Genomic DNA, 18,802 nt, shown 5'->3' on the forward strand with positions numbered 1-18,802 from the left:
AGTATTTGTATATGTACCAGTTGTGTGTCATTTACGTTCGTTTTGGGGACTTGTGGCTGGATTCCAATGATTTCGAGTTGAAACTATCGATCTGCAGGTATGAATCACCCATTCTGCTACAGCACAGTGCCATGTATTCAAGTCAAATCAAGTGCGTTTTTGTTCTTCCTCTATATAGCTTATATACAGTGAAACGAGATGTTTCTCCGGGACTATGGGTTACAGTACGCAAAATACAAAAAGTGCAAACATACAACAGTGTGAGACGAGTACAAGACGACAAATACACAGAACATGGGCTGCAAACTGCTACAGTACTAAAGCAAGCAGCAGAGAAATAAATTCTGTGCATTAAGTAGATGTTTCAGAGCGTGAAACAAGAAAATATGATTGCTGAAACAAAAACCTTACGCAGATGCTAGTGCTAAGCTATTTCATAGAGTTACGATCTGTTCTTTAAACACATTATCAGTCTCCTTGGAGACCGTCAAAAATTGCCAGTGCCGACTATATTTCAAGTCGTCACGGCGGGGTATTGGGTAAAGTTTTCAACTAGCAATAATCGCGCCTCGGATAAACCTCATAGGCTACGATACTGCCACTGCGCAAAGCTGACTTCCAGTTTAGAAACGTAGAGGTGTGGATAGGGAAACGATGCGACCGCACGGCGGTGGGACACACACGCGGGTTCCACACTCACGTACATCCGAACGAATACTAGATTAGAAAATGTTTTTACTATGATTTTCTTAGTCACTTACATGAAATATGTTGAATTCCTTTACATTAAACGTTTGTACCGCAATCTGTGCAATGCATGACGGGTGCTTATGCAAATGTTCGAAGCCCTCGTGGTCAATGGGCGAATGGTGTTGTTTATTCACGAACGAATATACTTATATAAATATATTTATGCCATCTTATAAAAATTATTTCAGTTTTCAGGCTTCTGTTATATGATACACAACTTAGTTATTTTAGTGTCTAAAATATTTTGATTTCCAAGGAGTTCCTGTATGTATGACGAAAGTGCTCCTTTGAAACATATGTTGCTTATCCCTACAACAACTGACCGTGGATCAGGCATGCCGTGTACCTTTGAATCGAGAAAGGAAGGACTAGCGGAATGTAAACCGATCTTGAATCAGTTCTTAACAGCATAATATGGAAAATATTGTATGCGAAGTTCGCGGTTATTTAGAAGACTCGACTGAAAGAATGCATCCGCAATATTTTACTCCGGAAATTCAATTTAAATATTACACTCGAATGTGTTACTCTGATGGGTTTTAAAAGGGAGGGAAGTGAATGGAAGTGAGATGTATCCGACGGTCCGATTATTTCAGTTTATACTTTGCATTAATTCTTGCGGCACAGACTCAATACCTTAACATTCGTAACTGAAGTTCACTAACAATCTTTTTATCTTTGTTAACAGTAAATATATCAAATGGTAATGCTTTAGTCAAAGTTTGCTTTGTATCATTTACTTTGTGTATTACTTTTTGTCGAATCGTCACTGGAAACTCGTGGTATGATGCTGTGCGACTTGCGTCCGTGACGTCATCACGCAGCTGGGCACGTTTTCCCTGGTGTCCGCGTGCCTCCTGCAGAGGTGTGCGTGCAGCTGTCGAGTAAGTGTTCAGTATACAGCGTACACACCAACGGCTGGGAAAGTGTGTGAGAACACTGGCGAAGCTTCTTTTTTTTTTTTCCCATCTACAATGATTTATAACCAGTGAATGTAATACGGACTGGCGAGATTCGAGAAGTTCACCCCTGTGTGCGTGACACGGGTGGAATGTGCGCTCACTGCATAATTGCATTCCTGATGATTTTGTTCCAAGTTAAACCAGTTCTTTTTCTTCCTTACGGACCAAAATGGACTACCAAGAGACCGAAAGTGGTAACGCACTGTCCAACAGGACAAGTATAATCTTCATTCATCACTTCCGCTTCCTTAAAATCTTCCTTCGACAAACAATTCCATAAAATCTGTCATGCATACTCTAAAATATGCATATAAAATATGTTAAATACACACACACACACACACACACACACACACACACACACACACACCAGCTGAGGCCACTTTTTCCCAAGCAGAGGTCATGGTGAGCCAGAGACTAGCCTGGCAGTGCAGAGCGCAGGGCTGGGGGGGGTGGAACACACCCAGGACAGGACACCAGTCCATTACAGGGCACCCCAAGCAGGACTGAAACCCCAGACCTGCCAGAGAGCAGACACAGGCCAAGCCTGCTGTGCCACTGCACCCCACCATCTGTTAAATAAAACAAAAAAATATAATACTACATGGCTGAGACAAATACAGCATAAAAAACATACATCATGGCAGATGTTGTGTGAGACCTTCTGCTACATCACCAGTTTACATTTATTCATTTAGTTGACACTTTTCTCCAAAGTGACTTACAAAATTAAGGTTACGATTATTTATGCAGCTGGGCATTTCTTTTACTGGAGCAATTTACGGTAAGTACCATGCTCAAGAGTACTTGAGTTAGAGGTGGGGATCATACCTGTGACCTTTGAACACAAAGGCAGCAGTTCGAACCACTACGCTAGCAGCTGTCCCTGACTTCCTGAACATGAAGCAACTGCTCAAGTTACATAATACCATTTCTTATGCGTGCACCTTAACGTTTTTTTTTGTTTAAATTATTCAGGTAATAGACTAACACTTTGTGTCACATTGTAACGACCTGCATTACTGGGAGTTTGAGTGGGAAAATTGCTTTATTGTAAATAGCTGGATTGTGGGTTAGATGTGATGAAGTGTTTAACTGTTGTGGGGATTTATGGGGAATATAAGGGGGTGACTATGCTGTCCAGTAAGAAAGCCTGAGGGGTACTAAGCAGGCTGGGATGAGCGGTTTGAGCAGTTTGAGCTGTGGGGCCTTGGGGAAATGGGATCTACAAACCATAGTGTATAGTTTCCTTGGTGCTGGTGTTCTAGTGCATGCTGTCTGCAAGTCCTCCTTCACCCCATCTGAATGTAGTGTGTTATCAGTGTAACTTGTGTAACAACACACAACTTGATTTGCATGTTTTGTTCACAGTATATGTTGGCGGGGGGACTAAGGAGGAACACTATAGCTGTCACGCGGAACACGGGGAGCCGAGACGGCTGAACCCAAGTGCAGCGTTGTTCGTTAGACGTTGAGGGAAGAGGCAAGGTCTCAAAACCAGGGACAGGCGAAGGGTCGGTCGATCGGCGAACAGGACAGGAAAGAGGATCCATGGACGTGGTCGGATTACGAAGCAAGGAGTCAAAAAAACTGGAGATCATGGACAGAGCAAGAGTGTACTAACGCGAGGAAGGGCGGTTGTCCCAAACGAGATTCCGCAACGGTACGGGAGCTGAAGAGGGTCTTTATAGGGTGAGCAATTACTCATGAGCTAGTGCGGAGTCAGGTGTTGTTGCTTGTGTTGTGGGCGTGGACGTGACAGTAGCCTTTCATAAATACACAGTATTGTATGTAATGAAAATATTGTGAGAAAAATACATGACATGTAAAGGATACAATGGATGCAAAAGAACTAACAGAAATACAACCACTGATGCTCTATTAAGATAAATTTTCCCCATCATGTCGTGCTGTTGTTCCCCAACATTAAGTTACTGTTACCAGTAACGGCCCTTGCCTGAAGATGTCACAGTTTACAAGTCAACTCATATGAAAATCACAAGATTATTTCATATGAAAAAATGAAAGATAAGATCTTTCCAGCCAGCACTTCCTGTGCTGGAGAAACCATACAGTATGCAAAGCGAAACTCCCACCAGACAGAACCCAGCCTAGACAATCTCTGGCCCTTGAGTTACCCTGAGGCAGTCTATTCATACTGACAAGTCAAACACATGGAAATGTAAGTTTAACAACACATTTATTGTGTTAATATGTGCTGCGCTCACATCCGCTTTCATTCTCTAGTCCCTTTCGTGAGAAAATTCACAAGTGGTGCACTATTATTTCGTTCCTCTCATCCAGGCTAAACTGCACGAGTCTACCCACACAGGGGGGGTTCTTCATCTGTGAGAGTCCAGGCCTGTTCAGAGCAGCGTTTAGTAAGAATGGGGATCAGAGACACTTGCTACCGTTATAGAAATGGCAACTCAATATAGCGCTGATAACCTGGAGAATGGTATTCTGGACTAGCCAACAATGGCTTTGTGAGTTGCAGTGTCCTGAGAAATAAAACACGTTTGTACATTTACACAGGAATTATGCAGTCTTAACTTCTACATTTAAGTTAAGATTTATTAAGATTTCTTGCACTCTCATGGAGCTGAAGCAAGGCCACAGCTGGTGAATACGATAATTGAAATACTTCCTCATGTAGTTTCCATTTCTGCTTTCAAACAAGTTATTGTTCTATTCTTAAAACATCTATGTCATTAACTTTCAGTGTAAAACGTGCTGAATTTCATGTGCTCTTTATCACTTTAGTGATGTACACATTGGAGAAAAATAAGTTGTAAACAAGAACTAAAAGTTTTTATGTAAGGAATTAATTGTAACCCCTTTTAGAATACAGCGCATCACACAATGTTGCTCTTATTAGTAATACTTATTCAGCCTGTATTAGATTCTAATCTGAATAATGTTTTTTTGCAGACAGCTGTGGAATACAGACTGATGCACCATTCAGATCAGTCTGTGAACTATACTATACAGTCAGAAGGTGGTTGCAGAAACCATGGTACACCGCAGTGGGTGTGTGATGGGGTCAAAAGTTTGTAGTGCTCAGCTCTTTGATTTCTCAGTGTATGGGCATGTTGGGGGAAAAGTTGAAGGCATAATGTACAGGTGCAGCAGTCAGTGCATCGTAACGTACATTTTGGAGTCCCTCCTGTGGCTCTCCAGCCACTTCCTGTTGCTTTCAATCAGATCTTGAACTCGCTGGCTGTCGGTCTCCACTACTTTGGGCAGCGTGGAGCAGAGGCACCGGGACGACTCACTTGAACACACAGATGCACCACAATCGTTACGGCAGTTCGTAATTACAAGGATTACCTCCCTGTCATCTTACAACCGGTGTTTTTTTGGCGAATGCGGGGCTGTCTGGTGGCTGGTGTGTAACGTTACCTGGCTGGTGTGTATCCACGGTACGCCGCATGCTTCATTCCGTTTTCCGCATGTCTTTCTGGCAAAAGAAAATGCAGTCGGCTCAGGTGAGACAATGACGTGTCCTAGACATGATTCTGCATACACTGAACAATATAGTGGCCATTTCTCTTAAGTCCTCTTAAGACCCTTTTCTTGAACTGACTGCATTAAAGGGGTTATTTTAGCCCTTGATGCATTACTTTGTGAGCTCAAATAAGTAAAATGTTAAGTTTTCAGTGACTTTTTCAACGTTGTGTTTAATTCTGCTTTCTCACAATTCAGTTGGAGCTAAACACACAATTCATGTCCCCTCTTAAAGCCACCGACACAAATATGGGAAGATCAGACAGACACACACCTGTCCTGATGTACACAGGCTTTAAGCGGAGACATGATGTGCTTGTTGTAGCAGAGCAATATATTTCCACTTACAGTTCTGTCGGCTTTGACAGTATGAGGGGGGAGAAAACCTCAGTCATCTCACAACTGAAGAGAACAAAGGCCAGATTGTGTGACCTGGGCCCAGAGACAACGTGTGTGGCACTCTGAATCCCTGGACATACTAGCAAGGATCTTACTCCATTGGCTGCTGAGCATCTCCTTCAAATTCTGGACCGGGACATTTTGGGCAGGGGGGTTCCAGGGACAGGAGGGGACAGAGTGGTGGAGAGGTGTGGGGAGGGAGGTGTAGGAGGGCTGAGTAGTGGGGAAGAGTGGAGACTGTCTCTGAGTCAAGGAGTCCAAGGCCCCTAGCACAGCGTTGAGTTGGAATGACATGTGCTGCATGGACTCGATCAACTGCTGCACTTTGGCTGCTACTGTAGGATGAGAGCCTGGAGGGCAACGCGGCAAAAAGAGACATGGAGACAGGGTAACCAGAAAGAACAGAGCACACATGTAAGCTCTGGCAATAACTATTAGAGTTATGGAGAAAATCATGTGCCAGAACTGTAACTGTTTTGCATTGCAACTTATTTCCCTACGAAGGCTTCAGCAAAAGTTGCAGAATTTGAAGAACTTTCAACTTTTACTTAATTTTCTGAGAGATGCTCCAAAGTGGTCTGACCTTTATGAGTTTGACAGGCATTTACACTGTTTTTACACTCATAGTTATAAACTGGCTGATAAGACAAACTATCACCATCACTGTGACAGTACCAATTATGTTTTTTGGGTAGAAAACGAATCAAGCCGTTGATGTCTCTGTCTCCTACCTGTGCCGTCATGGGCCTCTGTGCTGCTCAGACTGCATTTGTTCCCAGGCTGTCTTGTGCTCTCGTTACACTTCAAATCACTGCAACTACAGTCCCCATTTACAAACACACATTGTATGTGCACTGTATATTGAATAGAAACCAGTGTAAACTACAACATTAGACAGTGTAAGTCACATGTAGACCAGTTTGCTGTAGTGTTTGTTACCCGATTCTGCAGCTCAGTTGTTGCAAACGCTCTTGCAAAACGTCCACTTTGTTCTCTAGCCGGAGTTTTTCCTCTTTCAGCGTCTGACCCTCCTCCCTCGCTCTGTCCCTCTCTTCCCGTACTCTTTCCACCTCCTCCCAGAGGTGGTTCCTCTTGACCTGAGAGCCATCTCCCTCCTGCACAATGCAGGACTGAATCTGAGTACACACAAATACATACAGATCATTTTGAGGATGGTGCTGCTGTTGATGATGATACTGATGATGTAAAAAAAACTTCACCTCCTTTTCTTCATCACCCAGCTGCTGTCTTATAATTTTCAGATCTTCCACCTGTAGAACAGAGTGAGAGGTGTGAGGTTTTATCTAGATGAAAAAACCACACACACTACTGGCAACACAGGGAACCATCCTACTGTGTTACTCCCACTCAAACTGGGGACTATTACCACGGTGCAGTACCTGGGCTTGCAGTGCTGCAGTCTGGGCCTTTAGCTCTTTGGATTTGAGCTCGAGCTGCTGACTCTGCTCCTTGACCGCAGCCTCCTGCTGGACAGAAAGGAAAGGCCTCCAGAGCTCTGCCTTGGAAAACCAGAAGCTTTAAACCGCTCGGTCCTTCATTATTGGGACCGCCTTATATATTTATGAAGGAGAGGCTATAGAAGCACTGATAGGAGCCTTCAAGGAACGCCAAAGTAATCAATACACTTCAACACACCACTTCAAAATCGCATCTGTTCACATTCATGACAGAACCCCTGGCTCATATCCAGGACTGAACTAATTGGTTTTGTACCTGCTCATGTGACAACAGACAGCCCGTTTTTCCCAAGGCTGAACTTTCCGCTAACGCGATAGAGTGAAACGTGTTAGAGAAGAAGCTGTGCTGTGTGTTTGAGTGACACTGCGACACTGGTCTCTTGCACGCACTCCTTTCTCTCCTCTCCCGACCTTGAACGTCCGCTCCCGAAGCATTTGCTGCAGCTTCCACTCGAGTTGCACGCGCAGGTCCTCCTGATGGGAGCTGTGGGCAGCCAGCAGTCTCCTCCTCTCCTCCTGTAGAACCGAGAGGAGCTTCTCTCTCTGTACGCGGACACACACCGGGTAGAGTCGCTCAACGATCCTAAACGTATTTACTGTGACTGAGGAGCTCAACCACAGTGCCCAGACCCAGCCCAGAAAAACACAGGGAGAACATATAAACTTTGCACACGTGGACAGGAATGATTTCCGGGCAGGCGACACATAATAATTTCAGCAAAATTCTCTAAATAATAATACTACCAACAATCCCATATCACTGCTCCTTCTCACCTCTAATAGGTGATTCTCCCTGATGGACCTCAGCTCATTGTGGTGCTCCTCTCTCAGGAGCTCCATCATCCGCTCGTGCTCTTGCTGCACATCCTGCCTCGCCTCCTGTAACAGGCCCCCCAGCTGTGTGGGCACAGAGCGACAGGGAGACGCATTCTGTGAAGGGGGACACGGACATGATTTCCGGGCAGGCGACACATAATAATTTCACTAAAATTCTGTCGACAATAATACCATATTACTGTTCCACTTAGGTAGGCGCAAGCCTCTTGACCACGGTTGAGGGTTGTGGTTGAGAAGGTGACCAACGTACAGATCGAACACCTTTTAATGTAGTGAAAAGCACACGGGAAGTTTCTCCGAGACCCTGGACTGACCATCAGTCATCTGTGTCTTCGGTCCCCGTCGAGATGAATTAACACGTAAATCCCCGAATACAGACTAAGCGGGGGGTGCAAATGGGTCTCCTTTTACCTCCGATCTGAGAACACGAAGCTGCTCGTCTCTCTCCCGCCCGTCAGCCTGCAGCAGCTCCTTGTTCTCCTGCCTCAGGGCCTCCGAGTCGGCCTTCCTCCTTTCCGCCAGCTTCTCCTTTTCCGCCACCAGCTCCGTTTCAGTGGCAGCCCTCAGCTCCTGCAGTAAGATCTCCATCTCCTCCCTGTTGGAAGGAAACATGCAGTCATATAGAATTCGACAAGAGTGCATCAGAAACAGAAAGACTATGCTACACACACACACACACACAAATGCAAATCCACTTGAGCTCACGTTTGTCACAAAAACGGAGGGGCAATAAATTTATTTATTTATTTATTATTTAGCTGATGTTTGCTCCGAAGGAACTTACAACATGGAGATACTTACAACGATTTACCCATTTAGACTGCTGGGTAATTTGTAGCGAGCAATTGAGGGTGAGTACCTTGATCAAGAGTATTACAGCAGGAGGTGGGATTCAAACAACCGTGCCACCTGCTGCTCTAATAGCGCCAAAGTGCCGTGTGTTCTGTGTTTCTCTGTCTCTGCTCACTGGATTCTCTCCTCCTTTTCCAGAATGTGCACCTCCTCCCGCTCCTGCTCCTTCCGGTCCTCCCTCGGGGACTGCTGGCTCTCCTCTAGATCCTCCTCGCGCTCCGCCTTCACGTCCGTCTCGATCTCCTGTTCCGGCTTCAGCTGCTCCTCGGAGGAAGGGTGGGGGACCCATGCCGGGCGTCCCATGGAGGATTGTGACCCCCTCCTCAGGCTTTTACCGCCCCTTTCCACCTCCAGCCTTGGCCACAAGTGAGCAGAATCCTGAGGCGCAACATCTGGATTTACAACTAATGTTAAATACTTTACAGTTAACGTTTAATACAGCAATGTAAGTGTTTTTAATATAGATACTTGGTGATTCACATTTGTAAAATACACTGAAAACGTACACAAAGTTTGTTGCGATTTTTAGAAAGACAGCTGTAGACACACACTGTAGACACAGCGAGTCCTATCTGCCACGGTGTCCCGGAGGTGACGGGAGGCAGACAAAGAGAAACGTGACAGTCAGGATCGATGGCTATATTCCACTGACAAAAATACGGTACGAGAGCAATGGAGACAAGACTGAGGAATAGATAAAGACGCGAGTCCCACACACTGATTTCGTTTACAGAATTTAAAATATAAATCCTTATTTATGTGAGTAAATGTAACTGTAGCTATATTTTAACACACAAATGATATGTGTCACTTAAAGAGGTGAGCGTGGTGTAGGGAAAAAGCAGAGTGACAAAAAAATAAGTACAGGGCAGAAAGGAAAAGGAGTAAGAGGGAAAGCGATGAGGTCTGGACACTAGGAGAAGGCACCTGGGATGGTGGCTCAGGGCGGTTGACCGAGATAATCGCCTCCTGCAGCTCTGGGAGAGACGCAGCTCTGGCGTCAACGGTTTCGCTGCCCTAAAGAAGCATGGGTTCCGGTGTCTGTCAGCATTTCCGAAAACACATCATCTCTTGTGTCTGAGATTGACTGCGCTGCATGTCAACCATGTCCTTCAGTATATGTCTCTAGTCCTGTCTATCATCAGCCAAGTCCCAAGTCAAAGGGCCCTAACCTCTTCTTTAGAGAACTTGTCCTCTTCCTCCTTAAACTTGGACAAGGAAGGAGACACGCACTCCTCCCGACTCTGTCCAGTCGGACTGGAGCTCAGACGAGAGACAGGAGCCTTAAGGTTACAGCAAAGGGACGGAATGAGACCGATATTTGTATCATTTTCAGCCTTACGATGGAGGAAAAATCAGAGACGAAATGCAGCAGTAGCCTGTTTTGTTTTGTCCCTTCCCGTGTCATTTAATAATCTTCTGGCAGAATAACTTAAACGATTAATCAGTCGATGTTGCTGTCAGAAACCTTTCGAAACGAACAGCCCGTCTGCAGGAATGAGTTCGCGTCGCTCACGTTCACTGGTGTTTTGGGAGGTTCCAGCGAATCCGAGCCGCAGAGTGCCCCACGGAGCGAGGAGATGGGTGCATCCGCGCCCCCCCAGAGTGTAGGAGGGGGCCGCAGCGGGAGAAAAGCCTGTAAAGAGAGAAGGGGCCCGACGGCTGGGGCCACAGGCTGGACGAGACAGAAAGAGAAATCAGTGCATTCTTCCGATCAAGCCCAGTTTCACGTCCAAAAAAGTAAATTAAAAATATAACATTTTATATGACTGCTGACGTAGCTTTCTCGATTGTTAGAGAATCAAAAGAGAGATGGATGAAGAAATTGCAGGAACTTAAGCCTGGGAACCTGAGAGTGTGGCATGGGGCTGTGGCTGGCTGAGAGGGCCATGACCTTCAGTTCCAAGTCCACCTTATCTAGGGGTGATTCCTTGTTCTCCTCGCTGGCTTCAATGGCTTCAACTTTTGGTTCCATCCTCTCCTGCCAAGAAGCTGCTTCGCTAGCCTCGCTGTCCTAAAGAGGCAGGATGATCGACACGGGGCTCGCGTGTGCGCCGGCAACTCACATCATCAAAAGTCATCCTCCGTTTGGGTTGTAGAGCCGCCTGTACTGCAGCTGTAAGCAACATCTTTCAATAAATATCCGTCTACGTCTGTGTCCGTGCCTAGAAAAGGTCCTACCTCGTACAGCAAACCTCTTTCCAGGGTGTCCAGATCCAGATTTGGGTTTACCAGCTGATTTAGTTCATCCCTCAGGTTCTGCCAGCAGAGGCCACACAGTTTATTAGCCCCGTTCACACGTCAGCTGTGCTGCACACACTGCTGTGCAAACCCCCTATTGACTATGCAATGTTGTGAAATCTTACACATAAAATGTCCTGAACTGAGCCATATAATAACAGCAATGAGCCACAGACAGCCTAAGCGCTTTGCTGACGTAAAGTTCCCCACCTCTGTGTCCTCCGTGTCCTCGAACTCGGAAAAGGAAGGAGAGACACACTCCTCCTGGCTCAGTCCGACTGGACTGCAGCGCTGAATGGAATCAGGAGCCTTGGAATGTCAATGGAGAAAGTCAGTGAGACAGAACAAGACCCATTTTTAAGTTTTTCTAACATCACTTTTTTTCTGGGGGGGGTGCAGTGGCACTGCGGGTTTGGCCAGGATCTGCTCTGTGGTGGGTCTGGGGTTCAAGTCCTGCTTGGGGTGCCTTGCGGCAGACTGGCATCCTGTTCGGTGTGTCCCCTGCGCCCTATGCTGCCAGGTTAGGCTCCAGCTCGCCACAACCCCACTCAGCACAAGCAGTTGCAGACAGTGTGTGTGCATGCACATTTTTTTTTTTTTAAATTTTTTAAGCCATTACTTTCACTATTACAATGAAAAAAATGTGTTCATTCTCATTTATTCATCATCAGGACTTGCTTATATACTTGCTTGTGGTGGTCCAGAGCCTATTCTAGAAGCCTACTGAGCCAGGCAAGGTGTTATGCTCGATGGGATACTAGTGTATTAACTGTCACTTGGCATTATGTTCCAACTAATTCTGAGTTATGAAAAGCACACATATTTTGGAATTTTCAGTCTGTCTGCAGGACCATTTACATCACTCACTTTCAGTGGTGTCTTGAGAGGTTCAGATGCTTCTGAGCTGCAGAGCAACCCATGGAGCGAGAGGATGGATGTGTCTTCATCCTCCCAGGAGGACTGCTGTGGAGGAAGGGACTGTATACTGGGTAGGGACTGCAGTGGGGAGAAGGACCGTAGAGGTGGAAGTGGCCGCAGTGGGGGAAGGGGCCCCAGGGGTCCCTGAAGGGGCTCTAGAGCTGAGCCCACAGACTGAGTGACACAGAAACAGAAATCAGTGCTTCCATTTTGCTAAACCCGGTTTCACTTCGGTAAGAGTGAATTACATGCAATTAATTGAGAAGTACGTTGCTTTGGAGAAAAGCATCTTGCAAAATGAATAAATGTAGTGGCGCAGTGGGTTGGACCGGGTCCTGCTCTCCGGGGGGTCTGGGGTTCGAGTCCCGCTTGGGGTGCCTTGCTATGGACTGACGTCCCGGCCTGGGTGTGTCCCTTCCCCCTCCGGCCTTACTCCTTATGTTGCCGGGTAGGCTCCGGTTCCCCACGACCCCGTATGGGACAAGTGGTTCAGAAAAAGTGTGTGTGTGTAAAGCATAACATTTCACAGCACTCTCTTCTGAATCACAAATGGAGAGATCAGTTCTATTTCTGTTATACTTTTATGTAACATTATAGCTCTATGCTGACATCACTGCAGACTCATGGTTTTAAGAGTGAATGTAAACCTGTCACTGAAGTTACAATGGTACATAGTCTGAAGACTGATAGTTTAAGTGCTCTACCGGAGGTTCAGCTATATTGCCCTGGCTTTCCATGTCCAGAAAATAAAGAGTCAGATAGATGACAGTCCATACCTACCGTAGAGACATTGAAAGGATCCTTGTCTTTTGGTCCCTTCTTCCCCTTCTTTTCTTTAATTCTCTTCCCTTTCTTGCTACTTGGTGTATCATGGGACTTGGTGCTTTCCTGCTCATGAACCACCAGGTTGTGGCCATACTTTTTATAGGGGTGAATAACGGGAGAGTCTAAAGTGGAGAAGTTTAAGTAACTTATCTTCTTCGTTTCGTCCAGGCTGCAAGACGGGAAAGAAAAGGAAATTGATTTTTGACTGCAGAACCCAAAATAAAGACAATATGCATCAAGAAAGAGCATGCAGCCTTTGCAGCAAATAAGAAACATGTTCAATAGCTAAGTGTTTAATTCTACATAATAAAAATATGTGTTAGTGCTCATGTAAAAAAAGCTGTGATTTGGTATGAAAGGGCAGTGGGGATGGGCTTGCTGACCAGGGCTTCCATGTGGCAGGCAGGGGGTCCTGACAGCCCTCCTGTGCAAACCGCGTGTGTTCTGGTTCACGATCAGGACCGATTCCAATGTCCCAGGAAAAGTCTTGGGTATCTGAAGGAGGAAGGAAAATTAAATGAAATGCTATGTCAGGAATGTTCAATTCCTGTGCTTCAGGAGTGCTCTGAATTGTTTACCCACACACACACACACACACATACACATTGTCTGAAACCGCTTGTCCCAAGCACGGTCATGGCGAACTGGAGCCTAACCCAGCAACACAGGGCACAAGGCTGGAGGGGGAAGAGACGCACCCAGGACGGGACGTCAAACCCGCTGCACTACCGCATCCCCTGAATTGTTTACCACAAATCATTATTTCAGCAAAAAGACGTAATCAGGCTAAACTGATCCATTTTTTACAACATTATTTTTGTTAAATGGGCACCATATACAAGTGAAGCAGCAAAGAAAACAACAGCAACAAATTCAAACACCCATACATTTCAACACAAAAAAAAAAAACTCCAAAGCTACAGTCGCAATCAATAAGTATAATAATAGAGATTTCCATGATTCATTCCCAGGTTAGGTTCTTTAAAAATTGCCTCCTGATTTAGAAATAATAAAACCTTTATTTTAACATTTTATCAATTCTTGGCAAGGGGGGTGTGGCGATGCAGTGGCGCAGTAGGTTCGGCCTGTGCCTGCCCTCTGGTGGGTCTGGGGTTTGAGTCCTGCTTGGGGTGCCCTGCAGTGGACTGGCATCCCGCCCTGGGTGTGCCCCCTCCTCCTCCAGCCTTGTGCCCTGCCCTGCTGGGTTAGGCACCAGTTTACTGTGACCCCTCCTGGGACAAGTGGCCTCAGTGTGTGTGTGTAAATTCTGGGCTAAATTAATTAAAAATAACACATAAGAAAAGTCTGTTGTCTCTACAGATGTGTATCCAGTCTCAATTGTCTTGGCTGTTCTTGTAAACATCCGCATCACTCTTTAGCTTGTTAATGATACTAAAGACTGAGGAACACAAGCCTTGAGGTGTAAACACTGTGAAAGAACTGAATTAATCTGGACCCGCATTCCTGCTACGTCTGGGTGGACCCTTACTGCCACCTAGCGGTTGGGAGTGTAAAGGTCATGTCATGACCTCCGGTGACAATACCCTGCGCGACCACCAGGGGTCCCCATCTCCCATCTCCCATCTCCCAACTCCAGCCACCCACCAGTACACCCGCTTTTCTTCGATAATGGGAACTGTTAGTAAAAAGTAAACCTGCGGAGAAAAATCCGTGGCGAAGTTCGGTGTGTCTGTTACTGACAACCGCTCGCTTGTGTTTCTCGGTGTGTTTGCCCTGCGTTTGTCTAAAGATCCGTTTTTTAAAAATGAATTATTTAAAAAAAACGTTATTTATTATTATTTATTAAGTATGTTTTTAAGCCTTGGGGGTACGTCTCTTAGAATTAGAATCAGAATCAGAAGGAGCTTTATTGCCAAGTATGTTCACACATACAAGGAATTTGTCTTGGTGACAGAAGCTTCCGCAGCACAGACAAAATGTCAGTGACAAGACACAGATGAGAAGATAGAATATCCGAAAAAAGGATAAAAATATTAAAAATATATAAAAAATATAAAGTACACAATATACAAAAATAGTCACTAGACATTATATGTATGTACAGGTATGTTCTATACAAATGCAAGGGATTGCGAGTAAGAGATATGATGTGATAAATAGATATAATTATAAATAGAAATAGCGTTGTGAATTGCACTGGTTTACTCTCTAGGGGGGATTTAGCTGTTCATGAGGTAGATGGCCTGAGTTTTAAGGTTTTAAAGGTTCTGCCATGCGGTCTTTACTGGTTGGTCTTATTGATTATATTATTTCATTTTAAATTTTATTGTTTGCATGGTAGTTTTTAGGATTAATTTATTTATTGAATAAAGATTTCAGTTATCGGAAATGATTAATGGAGAATTTTATTCCTGTCGAGTAAGACAGTGTGTGAAGCCAGACACCCTTGGGTGGGCTGGTGATCCATGATTATGATCCGTAAGAAAAAAAAAAAAAAATGAAAAGAAACGTCACGAGCCACGTGACCGTGTTCTTGTAGGTAATTTTCGCACCGACATGGAAAGAAAATTCTATCAAAAATTAACAGAACAAACTTAAAATGGGCTTAATTTAGAAAACTCTCAACTCAGCTATCAGTACAAGGAGCGAGTAAAAAAATGTGTGGGTTGTAAAAACTTTTGAAAACGTCCTGCGTGCGCTGATTATAAGTGAATGAATCATGTAACTGTAAATGAAAATGTACATGTAAATGAGGGGAGCTGTAATAGCTCCGGTTGATATTAGTGCTCATGTATGTACACAGTTGTGTGTGTGTTGTTTACATCTATATTACATTTACTCAATTTTTTTTTTCTTTTTCATTTATTCATTTAGCATACGCTTTTCTCCAAAGCGACGTACATATGAGCAAAAGTACAATTTATGCATTACATTAGAGAAGGAGACATAGCTGCAGACATGAAAGTCTGAAGCAAACCTAAAAATTTTGTTATCTACCACTTGCTGCACTGAGGTTCAGCGTTTAAGTAGGTGCATAAAACACAGGATAGACAAATCCCGATACCCTCCCACCATTTTTTTTTTAAAATTTTTTTTAATATTAGAAGATACACAAATAAGCAAGTAGAATGCCAGAGTAGTGGCTGAATAATTGTTCTGATTGGTTGTCGTTCTGCTTATGCTCAATAAGCAAGAGGGGAATTCTGGGGAGTTCTGGGAGTGGCCCCTTAACCATGGGGCGTGATAGGGGGGCTGGGAGTGACCCAGGGAATTCTCCAGCATGCTAGTGGTACTTATAATCGCAGACATCTTTGTCAAAGGAGGGATGATGAAGTACATATATCCGTTAAATACAGTGCACCTTTCTTTAATCGGGAGTTTCCACTCTGTTTCTAGTAGCTCAGTTTGGGGGCGGAGATACGATGTTACTTGTGTCGCTTAGTGTCCTTTTTTTCCACGCCTCCTACCTTTTTCAGACGGTATGTGAGCTCCAGGTTCCTTCCTCAGAGCAACATGTCCCGCTGCGAGAACCTCTTCCGACGGCTCTTCTGAGAATAATCGGTTTTCCTTCAGTTAAATTCACTGCGACGCCTCTATAAAGTGATTTTTACTGGTTGTGCCGTTCACATCATCTGCTATTTTCCACTCCTCATTACGTATTGGAAATTCTCACCGTTTCTTGCACAAAGACCCAATTCCTCCAGGCGAGCCATCGGCTGCAGTTCTGGGAAAGAGAGTTGTTTTTCTACATGTTAACAGCGCTTTATCAAGTCACACACATGACATAATCGAACAATATAAGACTTTTTTTTTTCTCACGTTTCTACGTCTCATGATATTCAGCGAGAGACGAAAAAAGGGAAGCGTGTTTCCCTTCATTCACGCAGCTGACGCTTTTCGGAGCGACTGTGTTAAGTGAACACATACGATTATTTACTTAAGTTATACAGCTGGGAAACTTCCGCTTGAAAAATTTTGGGCAGACATGATTATATTTCACAGAAACGACACACGCGATTAGGAGTGAGATTCGAACCTACAACCTCTAGGCGCTAATCACCAGGCTAGCCACAGTCTCTGTGTAAGTAAAAATGCTTTAAAGCACTACACCGACCAAGGTGTCCTACTTAATAAATTAACGCTCGATTCTTTAATTTTAATTTCGATTTTTTTTTTTTGCGTCAACACGCAACAGCACCAGTACCAGGAACAAGCAATGTGTGCACAGAGGGTGTCTGGCGACCCCTACCGGCCACTCTTCCGTTCTACAAACGCGACGTGTCTCGGTTGCGACCCTTGTTTCACCCCACGCAAACATACCGCTTTCACCGGCGCCCTCCTCGCCTTAAAATCGCGCCAAGAGCGGAGGGACAAGAAGCGCTAACGTGATCTGTTGCCGAGGATGAAAGGAAGCGGTGTTCTAACCTTTGGTGGACACGTTTTGACTGTCGGGAGAGGACATTGTGATCGGGACATCACATTCGAAGTCGTTCGGTTCCATAGTGATCATTTTAAGAAAAGCTTGTGGCGCCGACAGTATCACTCTGACGCAATAATGTTAATTTTATCGTCACGGCAACGGACATTGTGACGTCATCCTGTTTACTTTTCACCATAACATAACAGTACAGTACAATACAGGAGAGAGGCACATTGGCTGGTGTTAAGCGAAATAACTAGGGCGCTCATTTCCAGCAGTCCTGACTCTATGGGTGCTTTTTCGACCCTTATTAACCGCGTGTCAATATTACTCAGTATATATAGTTACAGCTGTAATTTAAAGTATCAGCAGTCCTACCAGAGTATGAATTACTGTGATTGTGGATGTAATTTTGTTGAAGAAAACAAAGAAAAACTAGTAGTCACAATCAAAAATGCAAACAAAGCGTTTAAACCCACTGGGTTAGGACATTGCATGAGAAGCAAAATGTTAAAGCGGTGTTAGTAAAAAGTAGCAAAGCTACAAAGCAGTGGTCTCCCGGGGCACAGAGTATTCAAATTGCTGGTATTTTTCCAGCCCTGTGCCTCGTTCGGATTTAAATGTAATCTCCCTTATTTGTCCCCCTTCGGCAGGGAGAACATCTTCCAAACAGCTCTTAGCATATATCGTAATCGCTTTGGACAAACTAGATTATTCCCTCTTGCTTTGTGGTGGATGTAAAACTGGAGAATCTCCTTATGAAACATTTAATAACATTTTTTACAGTTAATTACACACTGAATGAAGTCTCTCACAGAATTCCTTCAGTTAGATTTTATATAACATAATTTATATGGCAGAATACATGTGATGCTTAATGCATATCACATTTGCTTAATTTATTCCCTAAATCGGGGGGACAGCTGGTAGCAGAGTGGTTAGCGCTGCTGTCTTTGGACCCAGAAGTTGCAAGTTTGGTCCTCCCCTTCTGGCTGCAGTACCCTTGAGCAAGGTACCTAACAGAAAAATTGCCCACCTGTTTATGTTGTGAAGTATTTTAACAGTGTAAACTGGTTTGGAGAAAAGTGGCAGCTGGACATCATGGAATTTGAGCTGTAACTGTGTACTCAGCCAATAGGTGCTGCTAAAGCGCATCCAATAACAGGATTAGCTGGCCTATTTAACTTGCTTCTACATTATTTGCAGCTCGTGTTTTGTGTCAAAAATAAAATGACTAAAATTTCATGTTTATGGGATGAATTGATGAAGTCGGTATTGAATGGTCATTTCTGAAGACACTGTATGTTTATTTTAATAATTTTGAATTAGCATTCCTTTAATGTAATGCACAGATAATAAAAATATTAGGTCTTACAAAATAGTTATTACAGCTATATGTCTATATACCGTGACGCGTCTGTCAAACACACATGGAAATGTCAGAAGTTTAACAACACATTTATTAGATGTTATGTTGTTCTGTTCTTGTATCCTATATTATCCTCATTCCTGCCCAAATAAAATCAGAACTGGTGCATCTTTACTTGATTAGTTTCATACAGGCTAAACTGCAGCAGTCCACTCATAGATGGGGGGTTCGCTATCCATGAGAGCATATGCTTGTTTAAAGGATGCATTAAGTAAGAATGAGG

General features: G+C 44.3%; 1 protein-coding gene and 1 non-coding gene across 11 annotated transcripts; both read right to left on the reverse strand.

The window, feature by feature from the left end:
• Positions 1-472: 472 nt before the first annotated feature.
• LOC114911725 (U4 spliceosomal RNA) lies at positions 473-613 on the reverse strand. The gene has a single exon (XR_003797984.1). It is a non-coding gene; the product is annotated as a U4 spliceosomal RNA (small nuclear RNA).
• A 3,320-nt stretch (positions 614-3,933) lies between these two features.
• On the reverse strand, positions 3,934-17,257 carry LOC108932186 (centrosomal protein of 164 kDa-like). 10 transcript variants are annotated; one of them, XM_029255820.1, is made up of 24 exons: positions 17,156-17,257; positions 16,404-16,454; positions 16,198-16,278; positions 13,153-13,264; positions 12,725-12,938; positions 11,894-12,118; positions 11,237-11,335; positions 10,967-11,044; positions 10,635-10,799; positions 10,302-10,460; positions 9,958-10,068; positions 9,713-9,802; positions 8,901-9,163; positions 8,345-8,528; positions 7,871-7,993; positions 7,508-7,639; positions 7,019-7,102; positions 6,839-6,889; positions 6,558-6,754; positions 6,350-6,435; positions 5,699-5,968; positions 5,115-5,172; positions 4,864-4,986; positions 3,934-4,074 (listed from the first exon to the last, which is right to left on the reverse strand). In XM_029255820.1, the coding sequence occupies exons 1-24, from the start codon at positions 17,238-17,240 to the stop codon at positions 3,978-3,980; spliced, it is 3,138 nt and encodes a 1,045-aa protein (XP_029111653.1). In that variant the 5' UTR covers positions 17,241-17,257; the 3' UTR covers positions 3,934-3,977. The 10 variants fall into 10 exon arrangements, with proteins under 10 accessions (XP_029111653.1, XP_029111652.1, XP_029111651.1 ...); XM_029255819.1 differs by having other exon boundaries at positions 5,714-5,968; positions 10,254-10,460; XM_029255818.1 differs by having other exon boundaries at positions 10,254-10,460.
• Between the last annotated feature and the right edge of the window lie 1,545 nt (positions 17,258-18,802).

This window comes from Scleropages formosus, chromosome 10 (assembly GCF_900964775.1).
Source record: "Scleropages formosus chromosome 10, fSclFor1.1, whole genome shotgun sequence".
Lineage (NCBI taxonomy): Eukaryota > Metazoa > Chordata > Actinopteri > Osteoglossiformes > Osteoglossidae > Scleropages > Scleropages formosus.

Bases quoted from the DNA above. Each gene is read 5' to 3' on its own strand.
- LOC108932186 (XM_029255818.1), bottom strand. From the start codon at position 17,240: ATGATCACTATGGAACCGAACGACTTCGAATGTGATGTCCCGATCACA. The intron at 11,336-11,893 runs GTGAGTGATGTA...TGACATTCCAAG, and splicing joins CTCTCAAGACACCACTGAAA to GCTCCTGATTCCATTCAGCG. The intron at 10,800-10,966 runs GTAGGACCTTTT...CTGCCTCTTTAG, and splicing joins AAAGAGGTTTGCTGTACGAG to GACAGCGAGGCTAGCGAAGC.